General features: G+C 40.0%; 2 protein-coding genes across 2 annotated transcripts in view; both read right to left on the reverse strand.

Annotated features, from left to right (window-relative positions):
• Positions 1-4,721, reverse strand: part of LOC145394795 (glutamate receptor 1-like) — a 4,865-nt gene extending 144 nt beyond the window's left edge. Inside the window, exons 1-3 of the mRNA XM_080268620.1 lie at positions 4,683-4,721; positions 1,718-1,962; positions 819-924 (exon numbers count right to left, since the gene is read on the reverse strand). Coding sequence (XP_080124746.1) covers positions 819-924; positions 1,718-1,962; positions 4,683-4,721 — 390 coding nt within the window. The remainder of the gene's footprint in view (positions 1-818; positions 925-1,717; positions 1,963-4,682) is intronic.
• Positions 4,722-4,829: 108 nt separating this feature from the next.
• The window catches only part of LOC145394907 (glutamate receptor 1-like), a 142,174-nt gene continuing 128,911 nt past the window's right edge, over positions 4,830-18,092 (reverse strand). Inside the window, exons 10-12 of the mRNA XM_080268685.1 lie at positions 15,438-15,683; positions 13,125-13,234; positions 4,830-4,878 (exon numbers count right to left, since the gene is read on the reverse strand). Of these exons, the coding sequence (XP_080124811.1) occupies positions 4,830-4,878; positions 13,125-13,234; positions 15,438-15,683 (405 nt within the window). The remainder of the gene's footprint in view (positions 4,879-13,124; positions 13,235-15,437; positions 15,684-18,092) is intronic.

Below are 18,092 nucleotides of genomic sequence, written 5' to 3' on the forward strand. Positions count from 1 at the left end.
GCAGTGGATACTCAAACGGCTGATGATGATGATGATGATATATGTATATAAAGATGTATATATCATCATCATCATCCGTTTGAATATCCACTGCAGGACCGGCCTATCCCGTCCGAAGTCGGGACGATACAGCCAATGTATCTCTACCAAGTGGCTTAGGCTGTCTAGTAGAGATTGTATGTATGGTGAGAAGTGCTTGTAAGTGTAATTGTAGTGTTGGAGTGGCTTTGGATGTGTGTGTAGTCTGTGAACCAAGTGTAATCGGCCCGCGCAAGCCGACTGAGTGCAAGCATACTTTGTAGCAAGCGACACTGGTTCAACCACAGCACTCCTTGTGTCCGCCAATGCAGTACGTGGCCGGGTGAACACTCCCAAAGTTTATTACCCTGGCGGGGCGCAAACCCTGGCCCACCAGTGTACGAAACGCACACACTACCACTGTACATATATGTTTTTATATATGTATATATATGTATATATATTCATGTATATATATATATATATATATATATATATAAATATATATATATATATATATATATATATATATATATATATATATATATATTGTATATATATTACAGAGCAACTCTTGCACATCTTTTTGATGCTTCTAAGCCTGAAATCACCCATTTTGATTGATTTCAAACATATGATAATAATTTTCAATGGATACTACTACTACTACTACTGCTAATAATAATAATAATAATAATAATAATAATAATAATAATAATAATAATTATAATAATGAAGAGGAAGAAGTATTAATAATCACCAGTACTACTATTACTGCACCCGGAGGAGGGGGACCTAACCTGCGTATCCTTGCCACATTCGGAGTTATCGAACCACCACTTGTTCTTCAGTCTGAGCAGGTCTCCACTCTCCTTCAGGCTCAGTATTGCCAAATTGAGGCTTTCCCTATGGACAGCAGGTAAAGGGGATGATTAGAACGTGTATAGGAAGAATGAGGAAGAGAATGAAAGAAGACAATGAGCGAGTGATATGGGGAGGGGATGGAGAAATTGGCAATTAGGTGGGAGAGAGAGAGAGAGAGAGAGAGAGAGAGAGAGAGAGAGAGAGAGAGAGAGAGAGAGAGAGGTGGGGTGCAGAGGACGTTTGGTATGTGTGTGCAAGATTTAAAAAAAATATATACCATATAGGCTACCACACCATAAAAATTTTCCAGCAAAAGGACGGAAATTGCCAAGTTAAAGTGCTTTATCTACAACTCATCTTCATCCCAGTGCAACATCTTTGTTACATACTTTGCTCTGAAATACTGAAATGTGACTTTAGGCTTCATTCAGCTGTTGGCAAACACATGACGCCAATGGTACCCCTTTACCCAGGCCGTGTTTCACGAGCATAATAAGTTCGGCGTCTGATGACTGCACTTGCATTCTGTGCATGGGTGAGATGGGTCTAAGGCATTCCTTATGGGGGCTTAGATAGGTCCCTCGCCTTAAAAACTCCTGTGTATCCGGGTCCAGATTATGTCCATATTTTCATACCGTTAAAGGGAAATGTTCACTTTACTCTTCATACCTCTAGACAGCTTCATCCAGCCTAGGAGAGACTTTTTAAGCTGGAGGCGTCAGACATATTCCCCGTTAACCTGTTCTGTATCAGAGATCTTCCCCATGCAAGATAATATTATGTTCCCGTACTGAACGGCTCAAACCTATTTCTGACTGATATTTTCTGTACTCACTTAAGCGGCGAGTGTGGAAGGGTGGCCACCCCGTACCCATTGGAGTTCAGGTTGTGTCCGATCTTCATGGTGTCGCAGGGAAGTTGTTCGTTGATGAAGTCATTCTTGACACTCTCTAGCAGAAAGGCGTACTTGCCCTTTGACGTTCGTACCCGCTCAATGCCTTCCTCGTACGTGGACGTGAACACATGCTTACGCGACGACATGAACTCCCACATTCGACTGTACACACTTACCCTGGAACGCTGAAAAGGGTGAAATAATAAAATAGTGGAAACAACAATATAACACCAACAGCAAGAACAATACTGAAAAAACATTCTTGAACAGTAAGGTGAAATCATATGGTGACTGGTACAATACAATATGCTGATCCCCTCACAGTGCGTGGAGGTGAACAGATTCTTGCAGGAAGACAATAATCTTGGAATGCTGAAAAAGAATGCAGTTATACAATGGTTGTTTTTATGTGGCCTATACTTAAACGGACAATGAGCTGTTGCGAAAACATATTAAAAAATAGTCGCTGCCGTTGTCTACACCACCATCATCATCATGACCACAGCCAGCACCACCACCACCACCATTGCCATCTAATCAAACTGTCCACAAATCGACCCCAAAGCACTGCTGGGACCTCTTTTTCCCCTTCAGTCTGGTACGATTTCATTTAAGTTAAGAAAGACCTCGTACTGAAGAGGTTAATGAAGGCTGTGTTTAACTCTTCCAGTCTGAAATGTCAAAATAAATAAATAAATAAATAAATAAAAATCTGGTGGCGGCAAGAAAAAGGGGAACGGATGTCAATGATGAACTTGACTCAGATTTTTGTCTTGTTGCAGCTTATTTCATGTAACTCAGTGGCAGAATTAGACAGTACTGTACCCTTCATCCTCTCCATAGCACTTCATGACTAGTATCATATTCTAGTGATACTCTCTTGTTAACACTCAGTATTGAAGTTGGAGAGAAGGCAAATTTAGGCCAAGTTAGAGTAGAATAGTGAAAAAATTCATGCCATCAATCTTATGACGTGTTGTTCATTGAATTATCTGTGTAGGATAGTTCATGGGACACAACAAGCAGTTACGACATCGACTACGAAACCACATCAGTGTATTACCAGAGTGGGTGGCATTATGAACATTGTGAGTTTTTAACTATCTTTAATTACAATAACCAGAACAGGCCTATATACAGAACCTAAAACTAACAAATGAACACAATACATCACAGAGTAAGCTCATTTATAACACCTGATGATCAACACAGCATGCTGAAACTCTCAATGTCTTAATACTATATCCAGTGTAACAGTACTTTCATGTAAGACTGCACTATACTTCTCTAGTGGTCACCAGTAGCCTATCTAAGCACCACACGCTTTTACCACACAGATATGTATCTTATTCATCACTATTTCTTTAACTGTTCACCAAATAAGCCACAAAGTAATAATGAACATCCTGTGGTACATGAGTGAAATACTGAAGCACAAACAACAGGTGACCCAATTAATAACTGGCTGTCTTAACTTGTTAGTAGTTCTTGTCTGTCTGCACTATTGCCGTGGGCACTTTACTACACACTGCCGAACTGCCTCGTGCACTCATTCCCCTTCCAGCACAAATCCGTAATTAATACATTGCACAAACCATAATGGTATCTCCATATATAAGCTTGAGAAAGTATAATGAATTCCACCAATAACAAGTATCAACATATAAATTGAATGAAGAATATATTATAGTACTCAGTTCTGTACCCAAGAATGTACTGCCTACACAGCAAAACAGAATTGTGTACACCATTCACGAACACACACAAAAGCCAACAAACTAGGGATGTCTAAGCATATATATAAGTAAGAACTAAACTCCGCACGTTATACACTCACAGCCACGGGTAGTACTACTCTGGGTTACGTTATTCCGGGTCTAATGGCCAACAACCCCACGTTAAGAGTACATAACACTTACCAATCTTCTGTGCGCATTTGGCTTTACCACACACAACACAATAATGTGAACCCCCGACCATGTTTTCCTCTTTTAATACCAGGTTCACATGAGGGAAAGCCACTTCATCTCACACCATTTATTGATTATACGCAACCATAGTTCCTTTGTCTTGATCAGTTCATTGCTATATGATCTGACTGAACGTAATTTTATATGTAGCTATGTATCTGATGTGGCTTCACGAGTTTTAAGCAATCATTTTTCAGGTAGAAAGAAGTTAAAATGGCAACAGTCGAAGTATGGTCATGGCAAAATGTCTGTTCCTCAAGCACGTACTTTGTTTATGTGCAGAAAACAAACTTTGTCGTCAGTGCCACCTGCATTCATTACACAACACTACAGTATCATGCTCTGAGGTTCCATTCAGGATTAATGGCCCTTTTAGAGCTTCAGGCATCTGGCAGCAGATAGATAAATAGACTATCATCATATACAAGTCTATGGTCACTGCAAACGACCCTGATTCAGCTCTGTCCTGACTGACAGCTGATGACGTCACAACAATGCTATCCACAATCCCTGAATGACCAGCAAAGCACTACGATTCACCAAGTGGCAATACACAGTAATTTGGTGTTTGTGGCGTGACACTGTTACCATGACAACCCAGCCTCCTCTTGCTACCTTTAGACAACTGGGATTGGCAAAGACTTCGGACCACTTGAGAATAAATGAGCACTCCTAAGTTGAATATTATTGCCAGGAGGTAGCTAGAACACAAACATACCACACTGGACTGAAGGAATTAAACCAACTGGGATTAATACACAAACAAGAAATAACCTGAAACCCCCCCCATAGACACACACAGTCGTCTTCAACAAAACGATTCCATAGAAAGAGTAAGTTTGACAGACTCATTTGTAAAGCTTAAACCTCTTTTTTTATTTACCATCAATTAACTAAGTCATAATATATGAAAGAGAAAAAAAACATTGGCTTACCTCGAAAAACTTCATGGATGATCCTTTGGAGCGTGCCATACTCCACCTCAGTCTGACTGGCCAAATCGTCCACAGAGTTGGATGGGGGTGATCAGCTCTCGACGGTGAGGAAGGCGGCCAGGCTGGCGGTGTACGAGGAGATGATGATCATGTGAAGAACCACCACGCACTTCCCACGAGACGACCCGACAGCGATCTGCAAGGTGAGTGGTGATGGAGGTAATATTCTATGAGAGTAAGAGGTGTGGAAAGAGCTGTGAGGGATGAAAAGTGTGAAAAAGGTGTATGGATGATGAGTATGATGATCATGCATACAGAACCACCACAAACTTCCCATGACACAGCCCGACAGCAATGCGGAAGGACAGGAGTGGTGGATGCACAATTCTGTAGAGGGGTAAGGGTACTGTACATTTACACTGAGGCCGGAACAGAACGTATTCAGACGCAAATCCTCCGATCGAGTAGGTCACAATAAACCTGTAAGTATGTCTCGCTTCATAGGCCATGCTTTACATAAACTTTTCTTACTGCCACACGCAATGTAGTTGCCACTGAGAAACGGATTGGTCACAAAGAGAATGTGATTTTTTTTTTTTTTTTAATACCAACCTACATGATCGGACAGTCTAAGTCAGCAGATTTTTTTTAGTTTATTTTGGCCCCTGTGAGGTGTGAAGTAATCTATGAGGGAAGGAATGTGTGTTAAAAGGGAGTATAGTTGTTGCTGATGGATGATGATTAACGTAAAGAACTACAATGCATTCCCCATGACACGGCCCGAGAGCGACCTTGAAGGTGAGCAGTGGTGGAGGTGATATTCTGTGAAGGGGAAAGTTTTGGAGACAGATCTGTGAGGGAATGGCGGTGTCAGAGAGACCATTTAAGCCAGAGATCGTCTTCTATAATACATTCTTGCCACCTACAATTTTATTAAACTAAAGCGAGGTTTTTCGAAGTGAAGAGGTAAGATACGAGAATTAAAACTTCATTAACCCCTTTCCCACAAGAGGTCCTGCCTAAATTGCACAAATCATTTGGTGTCAACATAAAGAATACCAAAGTCACGATATTGGAGGGCTAACCACTTCATGACGGTGGCCTCTTACATTTTAGCCCTGCTACCACCAAACGAATGTACAGTATTAGGCTTTCGAGAGATTTTTTCGGAATGGTGAGAGTCAGAACACAGCCCTCATTCATACTGTTCACTGGCAGACGATGCATCCTATTCCCGAGGTCTAGGTAGCGTCCTATGGCTTCTGCAGCACTTTTCTGAATGATTTAGTCCTTATACTCTTGTTTTACTCTCTTGTACGAGTACGTTTATGCAGTGCTATCTGCTTCTGCCTTCCACCTTTATCACTAAGCTTTGTACTGTGTCTGCCCTCTCTCTCTTCCTATATCTCCCCATCTCTCCTGTCACTTTTTATTACTCTTTCTTTCCTTTTCAGGTGGCTTTACATTGAGTGACAAGCCAAATGGTTTCCTGTACACTCAGGAAATCATTTACATCAAGTGGGTGGTTACTATGTAACGTGTTCCCTACATGTCAGCAAATGTGGGTTAACAGAGGGGGTTAGTGCCCCTCCCCGTAAAACAACTTCAAAGACAAATGGCCATCCCTTACGAGATTATGGGCGTCTGGTTATGGACAGGATAGATAGGTCGACGTTATGGGTGCAAAGTATGTTGACAATAAAGTTACAGAAATAGCAAACAAGAGGAGGGTAAGTTGATTCGTATTGGAAACCTTAGGGAGAGGTGCTGAGAAAGATACCAGACGGGTGAACAATATGCGTCCTTAGTTGAAGTAATGTACTGACAGCGTAAATGAAATATAAGAAAGCAAATGATTGGATTGAAAGGACTGAAACGGTTTCCTTTTCGTAAGTCTTCCAGTGTGAGAGGTTCTTCGTGAGGTGCAGAGAATCATGCAGTGCTGACTCTTTCACTGCAATGACGTGGTGGAATCCGAAGCTGTTTTATTAAAGTAAAATAGATTTCTAGTACTGGACAAATTAATGGAAACTAAATCAAAACTACTCCAATCCGAAAAAGTCTCTCCCGAGCTGAATATCACTGCTTGGAGATAACAATGAAAAAAAAGTTATCAGGACAGCCTCAAAGTACAGAAATAATCTGATTAAAAAAAAATTCAAAGGTATCTAATCCCTTTGGCACCAAACTACGAATTTTGTATTTTATCCCAGCTGCCAACAAGAGAGAGAGAGAGAGAGAGAGAGAGAGAGAGAGAGGGCACAGAATAACACACACACACACACACACACACACACACACACACACACACACACACACACACACACACACACACACACACACACACACACCATTCAGCCATACATTCTCTTTTTTCCGTCAGTCTGTCCAAGCTTACTCAAACATGGAATCACCAGTCATTATAAAAGTTAGAGCCACTTGCACACATAAAAAAAAAAAAAAAAATAAATATGATACACTCCAACATCCGGAGTCCTGTCGCCTCCTCCTTGCTTTTTTTCTCTCCATGGGGTTCGGATAATCAGTCCAGTGAATCAGCAGCAGTTTCTCAACATCGATAACTTGGTATAGTCGCGGCGCACGTGACCTCTGGAGGTTTGTCATTATCAAGGTAAAGAGAAGAGTATACTGAGAGGTAAGTACAGCAACCCCCGCGCCGCGCTGATTCTGTGACGTCAGAGTTAATAAGAGAGAGATAGAGATAGAGAGAGAGAGAGAGGTGGGGGGTGGTGGAAGAAAACGGAATTCGGCTTGACAGAAAACCATCTGTATGTATGGTATGCTTTTTGTATTATGAATGTTCACACAGGTCGCTACTTAACACACTCACAACCTATGTATATTCCTCACGTCATCATTATCTGGGACATGTGACTGGAGGAGAATTACGAAGAATTTTGTACTGGTTTTCATTGGATCTATAATCTATAATAGTGTAAACTACATAATGATGATATATCAAAAGGGATAGCAAGTAAATATAGCTTGAGCAGGAAGATGATTATGCGAAATTATCCAGAGTTAGAAAGTTACACAAGAACCAGAAGCAGAATCGGAGCCCAATCCTGAGGAGGACACCTGAAGGCTTTGTAAGAATGTTTCTCATTTTTTATCCCTTTGTGATTTCCCTGTAAAGGGAGACTTAACATTCCCACCTCAAGTGCGGCTGTTACTTGTAGCCTTTAATTATATTCCTTAACTGTGGAGATAGTACGCTTGCATCTCTCACAAGCTTACATTCAGCTAGAAAACATACCAATATCATTTTTAAAGTGCCTTGCAATCAGTTAAGGGGAAAAATATAAGTAATTCACATAATGTCTTATTCTTTATTTACAATACCTGTATCATCTTACCTGACATGCTTTCTTAGTTTGGATATAAATTTTACACTTCTGAACCTCTCTATTCAGAATCCTTATTCTAAAATATAATCTGCATCTAACAAAGTAGTGTACAACATCTTCAGGGAAATTAACATGTTTACATATTAATCTTGGTTAAGTTTTTCATGCATTTCCTTCCAGATCTAAGTGGATTTCTTCTTCCCCATGATAACATTCCAAATATTTTTTCCATTATTTTCAGCTGTTCAAACAATTCATTTGATGGTGTCATCAGCTTGCCTTTACTTCCTACAAACCTCTCCTATCCAGGTCCTATCATCAGGTTTAACATTTGTTCCAAGGTGAATGAATATTTTTGAAATTTGTGGAGCAATAAACCCACCAACATACCTTAGGCCTTCTGTTTTCATGCATTCCCTCTAATTCCCCTTTTTGGACAGTGGAGGATACTGGGTACTATCATTCTTGCCTCCAATATCATACCGTGGGTCAGAAGAGGAAAAGCACTGCTGAAAGAAGTAATTCTGACTCAACTGTTTCTGTGTCAGACATGTCATTTGCTGAGTCACCAACATCCTACACAGAAAATGACCCCTCTGACAAAGAGTTATCTTCATTTTCCTTAATAATAATTATATCTGCTCCCCACCAATTCACAGTTTCTACCAAGAAGGTATGATCTTATCCTATACTTCACCTGAAGTGCAGATGGGTGCTGATAAGAGGTTCCCATTTGCCTCTAGATGTAACCAAACATGTGTTCTAGGCAGTCTTGGTTTAACCTGTACGTTAAAATATAGCCATAACTCCAAAGCTATTTTGTAGAAATTCATACAGTCTAAGCAAAGGACTGGGAGGATACAATTATTCCTCTCTTTTGAAATGGATACAGACTCTCTCTACCCCAACTTTCATGTCCCTGATAGTTTGCAACATGCTGTTTAAAACATCTGTTTGTGTTTTCAAGTGAATACCAAAACCTGACCTGGACTCTCTTTCTGCATTAGGTCTTTTAGAGTTTAAAACATCAAACCATGCATCTACTAATGCTATGAAGTTATTTGTATCCTCAGTCCTTGCTCCTTAGAAGTCCTTGCTTTCCAAAGTATCTAATTGATTTCTTGCAGTTGTTTCTGAAAGTAACTGTGCAGCTGAGTCTAACGTTCATCCTTTTTACTCCTTTCTACATCTATGTGTTTGTGTGACAAACGGTGACTTGTCTTTAAATCATATTCACTTCTGATGATTATTTCTTTAACACTACTGTTTGTCACAGTTGTGGCTTTGAATTTCCATGCAAAGTGAACCCATGATCTAAAATATTATTTCTGATGAGCTTTAATAGGTGGGGTGCATCAGTGAACACAAAAATTGGCCGATTAGAGGCATATGGGTTTGGGAAAGATGTGTTATTCACATTACTATCCAGTGTTTTCCACAATCTTACATTTGTGGGTCCTAGATCTCACTAACAATAGCCACAACAACAAATCCATCTGCATCTACTTCAAGAATTATGTTAAATAAAATGTCCCTTGTCATGTCACAGTCAAATTTATAAAACACAAGCTGTTTCCATGGCTTTATCAGTCCTCTAATCATGGCCCATTGGACACTACGTTTTGGGGCAAATAAAGTGCCATTTCCAATGTCATATGACCAATCCTGAGCAACTGCAGTCTCATCAAAAGAAAGAACACATAGTCGCTCATACTCAGACATAGTAAAAGCTTGATGATGCAAAAAGTTAATTACAGAAAACAAAATTCCTGGCTCCTACAGCAAATTTGGACACCCACCGGCTGATTGTGGCAGAAGAAGAGGCAGAGGAAATTTCCACTATTCCCTTAAAAAACTATAGGCTTTAGGACTTTAGAGTCAGAGCTCTTACTAATGTCCTCTTCCCTGCCACTTTCCTACGTGGTTTGATGATAAAAAACACAGTCTGATTTGATGTAAAAGTTCTACATCTTCAAAGCTTTGGAAACATCTTGTTGGCATTGGCTTTTAAAATTCTCAATTTCACTCCTTAAGGAATCTAACAATTCTTGAAATTTAATGTTTAAGGCACGTAAATAGTCTCTCTCTTTAGTGACTGCCCTAAGTTTTTTTTATGAAGATCGTTATTATAGGAAGACATGCGTCGAATGAACTTAAGCAACTTGTTTTCCTGGGGTACAGAGGGTGCGCTTCTGTGCCACCTTGATAATGTGGCTCCTATCCCCAGGAAGGGAGTGTCTGTGTTGTCCCTGGCCGCTCGTCACTTGCTAGCTGAGAGGAACCTGCAAAATTCAAGATACAATAGTTAATTAACATTTTATTAAGACAAAACCTTACACGTGTATTTGTTATCATGTGGTGTTCGAAATTCACTGGATTATTGAGTAAAGGAAACTGCTTTGACATGGTTTGGGGTATATGGAAAGATTAAATGGAGGACGATTCGTTAACTTGATATATGTGAGGGGTTATTATTTACCTTTGACACCTCGTAGGTCCAGCGATGGGGGAGTCAACGCACCTTGATAATGTGGCTCATCCTCAGGAGGGAGTGTCTGGCAAGTTGCCCCTGGCCGCTCGTCACTTGCTGGCCATGGAGAGGAAGCTGCAAGAATTCGTGGAACATTATTTATATATCTGAGTGGGTACACAAAGCACATGATATTTCAATCCTGAATTTTCCTTATTTAACAGTTGTGCTACAGCATAGCCCCAACTCTCACTTGATCTAAAAAATACACATTTACTAATGTCCCATGATATATATATATATATATATATATATATATATATATATATATATATATATATATATATATATATATATATATATATATATAATATATATATATATATATATATATATATATGAGAGAGAAACTGGATAAGCATGTCACAATTAAGGATCATTTTCAATATTTTACTTTTGCTTTATTTAAAAAATATCGAAATCGACTTAGCAACACCTAACTACACAGGTAATTTATATTTCAGTAGTTTTTATACTTCTAGGGTCTCTCTTCTATCCTAATTAATGATATGAATGTTAATAATTTCTCAAGTTGCATTTATACAATATTGGTAAAAGCACAAGACATCTTTAGGGCATTATTATTTCATAAACCACAAAGAGGGACTGGATACCTTTTTGAGTATATGTGTTCAAAGATACTGTAATAATAATTTGTTATATGACACAAGTGGGAGTGCTTGGTGCATAAAAGTATCATATACAAGTTGTAAGACAATATTAAAAAAATAAAAACAAAATGAAAAAAGTTGTGTTGATATTAAAAACTAATATCATATAATAAAGCTTTTGCTATACAAAACACACATGTTAAATGGCAACACTCGACCACCATAGTTTACTTCTTACACAGTAAAGGAACTTACTTGTTAAACTCGGTAGTTGAAGAGTAGGCACTGCTCCTTTCTTGAATGTCCTTTGTCCTGGAGGCATTGGTAAACCAAGCAATTCATACTTAAGGAAGCGTTCAAAGGCAGAACTCTCAAAATGACGGCTGCAAACAAAACGATGACCGATAATTCTGTGTCACATAATTCAATCCATTTTTTTTTTAAATTCTTCATCTTTCGGCAGTGCATGAAAATGTATTCTCTTGTCACCTTTCACATGAATGGATTTGCATCCACGAACTACACAAATTGTTGGCATGTTCACAAAATTATCTGTATTGCCATAGCCACCCCTAAAAAAAGAAAACGGAGTACCTATCCACAGGCAGGTGTGTGTGTGACTGGCGTGTGTTGAGCAGGATGAGCTGCAGTCTGTATTAACTATGACGTCATGCGCAGACCGAGACGCATTTTAGCTCCCCCTCACCCCCCCATGAAACTACCTTTCATTCTCTTTACCTTGGTCATTATCGTTACCCGGCAAGCTACCTTTAAACAGTGCGTCCGATTTCGTATCATATTATATACAAATCATATTATACACGAATATAATATACACGAATATTATATACGAATCATAAGCGTATCATATTATACACGAAATCGGACGCACTGTTGACGGGTAGGTTGCCAGGGCATGGTAATGACAACCTCAGAGTCACGCGCCACGACTATAGTATAAAGCCATCAAAGTCGGTTGCTACGGATTCACCACACTGATTCTCAATATTCATTGAGAGAAGGGCACGTGACAGGACTTTTGGTGACTGTACATTAAGCCTGTATGGATGATGTATATTTAACTCTCACTGCTCGTTTGCTATGGTTCTTAAATGTTTATAATTATGAAGGAGTCTATCTATAAATATTAATGTCGGACCAACTAGAAAAACACTGGCCATAAACTCTGTCTGGTCGTCGTAATACTGCAGTTGTAACTTGCATATAAATCAGTCCTCTGTTGCATGAATTTCCCAAAGTGAACCAGAGACCATAGCTTTGTATGTGTCTGTCTGGCTTTCTCTCTCTGTTCCGCAAAAGTATAGGTTTCTTTCGATCTGCAATTATCAAGTAAGTCTTCCTACTACCATAAAACCCAGTCAGCCGAGAAATAACCGTAATATCTGTATGGTCTGTGTATCAGCATAGTTCTCACCTGCTCGGGCCAGAATTCCATGACCATTGTACAACTGTAATCAAGGAGCAAGTCTTTTCATTAATATATACACCAGAGTTCCTAGGAATTAAATACGGTTCTTATCTGTATGGTGTATGTATCTGCTCCTCTGAACTGTCTGCATGCATTCCTTCACCTCCACGACGGGCGCGTAACACCCGTCCAGCAGCAAAACTCTCATCCCTTTTGTGTCCAACTCTCTAATGCAAAAGTTAACCGTTACTCCCACTCCTTCATTTATGCAACAGGTCAACTCTGGAACTGTCTCCCTCTGTCTGTATTTCCTGCTTCCTGTGATCTCCAGTCTTTCTTTCAAACGCAGTGTGTCCAGGCATTTCGAAATGATCGGATCTTGAATTTGGCTTTCTCTTGTATTTTCTTTTTCTCTTGGAAGGAACAACTAATTGCGGGTTCACGGCCTTTGGTTCCTTCTTCCTAGCATTAAAAAAAAAAAAAATCTATGTACCTGTAGCTCACCTTGGGCAGATATCGACCCCTTGTTGCATGAACGCCCCCAGGGTGAACCACAGACTGTTGCAGATGCTGAAGTCGTTGCTGACACCTGACTTGCCGTACATCTCTATCACCTGCGGGAGAAAGGGGAGGGTAGGATATGGCTACGTTTTATTATTATTATTATTATCAGTAGTGTCCTGGGACGTATACTTGCCTCGTCTCTCTCTCTCTCTCTCTCATACTATACTCGGAGCCTAACAATTTCTCAGAATGTCACTTAAGAGTTCCATAATTATTCGGCTAAAATGTGGAACAATATTATGACCGCGACTATACACCAATATTTTTGCGAGCCTTCTATGATATCTTAGGGTATATTCTGAATCAAGCCTAGAATAAGGTCGTTTATGTATTTAAGAACAGGATCTAATCAAACAGGATGGAGAGTGAGAGACTGACGAGGAGAGTGAGAGGAGGAGAGGGGGAAAGGGAGGGGGAGGCCAAGGATGAGATGGAGGGATAGAGTGGAGAAGTATATGAGAGAGGGGTGTGTGAGCTGGGAGCAGGGCAATGAAATGGCGGGGGACAGGGCAACATGGAGGCGATTTGTTTGTGGCCACCCCTTACGAGATTAAGGCGTCTTGCAATAGATAGATAGATAGATAGATCCAATCATGTTCACAATTTTAGCAGAAATATCTACGTATCTGCAAGACCAGAAAAATTCTTGTGGAAAACTGCGTAATATTTGAAGATGTATGGCAGAAGAAAGTACTTTAAAGGAACAAATGAAAATTTAAATTATCATGGTTACTAAAAGTATCTGAAAACTGTGAACGGGAATCACTTAATAACACTAAGCCATTACTTAACATATAAAAGCAGAAACCACTAAAGCCAAAATCAAAGCCAAACTGCACTCACTTGGGGAGAAAAACAAGACACAATTCTGTCCAGAGATCTACACTGCACAAGGTTCATAAACAAACTGAGCTAGAGGAAGAAATGACGACAAAAGACTGGCCACACACACACTGGAACAATGAAGCACTACCATGAACACTGGACATTGAATACGGACCCTATGAAACCATGAAACATTATTGGCAAGACTGATTTTAGGATTCAGCTTCTTAATTAATAGATAGTACTTTACCCGTGTAATGCATCCCCATGATCCCAAACGTACCAATAATGTGAAATTAACGAAGTACACAGTGTAAAATATACTCAGATCTGTAACTTTTCATTGTGTTCCAAAGCTGATTCGGAACACCCTACTGGAGCATGCCAAAGACCAAGCCTGATGGATAAGATAAGCGAACTTGTGTACAATATTTTAACATGACGGGTTCACAAGCAGTCCTCAATACCTAGCGTTCTGAAAATATCGATTAAAAACAGTCCCAAACTTAACACTAGGGAAGCTGTTTCTTAAGATATTTGCGGCTACCGTAAGTAATTTACAACTTATCTTGCCATAACGAGCTGCACTTTCGATCTGCAAGCATCACACATTGATTCCATTAACTCCTATTGAACTCTTGTAGCTGAAAATAATTGCCTGTTAGCTGATAAAATAAGCTGCAAGTGATTACGATGGTTCATTATTTAATTTTTGCGACCACCAGACGATTTTATTAAGCTTAGGGGAGCCTCACTAGTAACAAAGCTATTACAAATGGCCAAATCTAACTCATAAAGGTCGAAAAGTGTGCCCCGATGCTTAAAAAAAAAAAAAATCTGGTAACAGGTCAACAGAAATGTCACTGTACTGTTTCTTGCAACTTCTGTTCAAACGATTTTATTAGACGAAATGACCTGTACTGACGGGGTTTGAAACAGTCCCTAGTGCCTTTTTAAAGCTAGATTTCCCTTCCAAAGCTGAATAAAGTCGTCTGAAAGGAGCAAGAACAAAATAATAATACGCAAACAGAGAAGAAGTTAAAATGTGGTAAAATAATGGCAATGGAATCAGAAGGGCGCATCAACCAACAACCAGCCTTTGTGTTTTACGTGGCAGGAGGCTGACCACGTGTATACTTGGAGGTATATTTGCTGACGAAATTTCCTACGTGCCTTTCGATACTAAGTTCATAGAAAAGTTTTATTAGCAGTGATGTGGTGACGTGTGTGTGTGTGTGTGTGTGTGTGTGTGTGTGAGAGAGAGAGAGAGAGAGAGAGAGAGAGAGAGAGAGAGAGAGAGAGAGAGAGAGACTATGGGTGCAGACCTGACAGCCCGTCCACTGAGGCTCAGCCGTCCTTTTAGACAGCAGTTCCTTCCCTCACCAAATTACCCATCACCTCACCAGCACATTCCCCTAACTAGCTCACCTTCCACTCGCTGGGGCTGAATCTGCTGACGAGGAACAGGACGATGGAAACCCCGACGTAGGCGAAGACGATGCAGGTCCAAATCTCGTGGGAGAGTGGCGACATGAAGCTGAACACTCCGGGTTTCTCCTTGGCGGGTTTCTTGATCATGATGGAGATGCCTTGGGTCATGAAGGGCTTGGTGAAGTCGATTACCTGTTCCCTCGATGATGTGATGGTTAGTGGCGCGATTGCTATGTCCGCCTCCTGTTGCCCAGAGAAAATGTATGAGTTTGGAAGTAAGTTGGAGCCTTCATAAACGAAGCAAAATGGAAAAAAAAAAAATCATCATCATCATCATCATCATAATAGTAATGTATCGTGATGATGACAATTCTCTGTGATGCCGATAATTAATAATGATAATTGATACACAAACAGTTTTGCGTTATGCTCCAGTATACCCCCCCCCCTCACACACACCAACCCCCTTTACCGAAATACAGACATACACAAACCCCCAACACTTTCCAGAGTCACCATCCCCCCTTTTTACACACACACACACACACACACACACACACACACACACACACACACACACACACACATATATATATATATATATATATATATATATATACACACACACACACACACACACACACACACACACACACACACACAACCAACCCCACAAACAGTTCTTTCACTTTCACACACAACCCCTCCTCTCCCCACCACACACACTGATATATCCTGTTTATTTGCTACAGACTACATATTTCATTACGTCCACGGAACCGCTTATATTACAACACAATAGCGGCCGCCATTAACGAATATACACGTACAGTAAATGAGGAACTTATATTTCTCAATGCTCAGCTCTTCAGCCAGTCATGTCCCTCCTTATACAGACTGAGGTTTCATTCATAAATTACTTGTCCTTATCATGGGTAAATTTCCAAAAATCTCCACACGCAAAATTCTGACATACGTTCCACCTGGTAAACTGTACCATATGTAGTGTGGATTTAGATCCAGTCTAGATTAACTCCATCAGTTCGAGGAAGTTAGACATCCTCCTCATCCTTATAGTGCTGTTTCTAGTTGACAAGCAAAGCTGCTGTGGTGGAATTAAGTTAATCTCCTCTTTTTAGTATTACTGTTTATCCGCCTCATCCTCTCTATTATTATTATTATTATTATTGCTACTACTACTCCTACCACTATTATCAATATTTTTATTAAGTGATCCTCCTTTTCCTCCTCTTCCTCCTCTTATCTTTCCTGTCCCCTCTCGTTATCGTCATTACGCTCCACTTCTTTTCCTCCTTCCTCTCCTGTTTTTCTGTTCTTATTCACCTTTCATCTGCTCCTTTAACCCCCTCTTTTGCTCCTCCTCCTCCCTTACATTCTTCTTCCTCCTACTCCTCCATTTCTTCATCTCCTTTTTCTCTGGATCTCTCTATTGCTTGTCCATCTCCTTGTCCACCTACTCTCCTTCTTTTAACCTTCCTCCTCCTCCTTTTAATCCTTCTTTTGGCATTTTAAAATACCTCTTCCCACCTTCCTCTCTTTCTCCTCTCGTCCCCTTTCTTCTCAGTCTCCTACTGCCATCTGAGGGTTATTTCACAGCAGTATCTGACACTGACTGGTGCATATTTTCTCCCTTTAGTGCATTAGGAGTCCCCAGATGAAAACTATGTCTTGCCGTAAATTAAGCTCATTCACACAAGTTTCGACCTGAAAGATTTCACATAATCATACCGTAGAGAGAGAGAAAAAACCCGGCAAAACAGTGACAGTAAATAACTTTAAATCAATATAAGGTACTGTTACGGACACCAATCTTTTGACTCGCCTGTGATAACTGGTAGACACCGAGTAATGGCCCTCGAAACCTAGTACTGGGATCCCAGGACCTTAACAAATTCCTCTGAATACAGTGTTGTTGGTGAAGTATTATCTATGTTGTGGAACGATATTCCTGACCGCAGCTGTACACTATAACAATTAACAGATTAAATCATTGGCATTCAAATAGATAAATTGTAGTGCATTCATAAATATCAGAAGTGACAGTTAAGGTAATCCAGATAAATGACTAATAAAAACCAATGATTCCGCTTCCACTGTGTATCACCTGCGTGGACAGTAATGCAATTATCTCCATCCCCGAAGGAACCAACAGCCAGAGTAGAGCTCTTACCAGTGAAGCACATCATCACATTACAACAGAATAAATAATCCTCACACTTTAAGACATACCCCCACGTATCTATCCAGTTATAGAAACAAATTATATAATGTAGCAACTGGGGCTACACATTAGGATAATTACGACTAACTACCAGGTCAGTGTAACGAGCACCCTAACAGTTCTAATTCATGACTAACGTAAATGTGCTGGTAAACAGCAGGTATGCATACTAATAAATACCTTCCAAGCGTGAAATCATGATATCGTCCTAATCAAATAGAGCGTACAAATTCTTCCCAAAGCTCACTCACTCACGCTCACGGCCACACTATAGTCGCGGCGCACGACTCTGAGGTTGTCATTCTCGTACCCTGGCAACCTGCCATTCAAAAGTGCGTCCGATTTCGTATCATATTATACACGAATCATATTATTATGCATGAATATATTATACACGAATATTATTATAC

Source organism: Coenobita brevimanus, chromosome 1, assembly GCF_032717465.1.
Source record: "Coenobita brevimanus isolate Jiangsu-jjx chromosome 1, ASM3271746v2, whole genome shotgun sequence".
Classification (NCBI taxonomy): domain Eukaryota; kingdom Metazoa; phylum Arthropoda; class Malacostraca; order Decapoda; family Coenobitidae; genus Coenobita; species Coenobita brevimanus.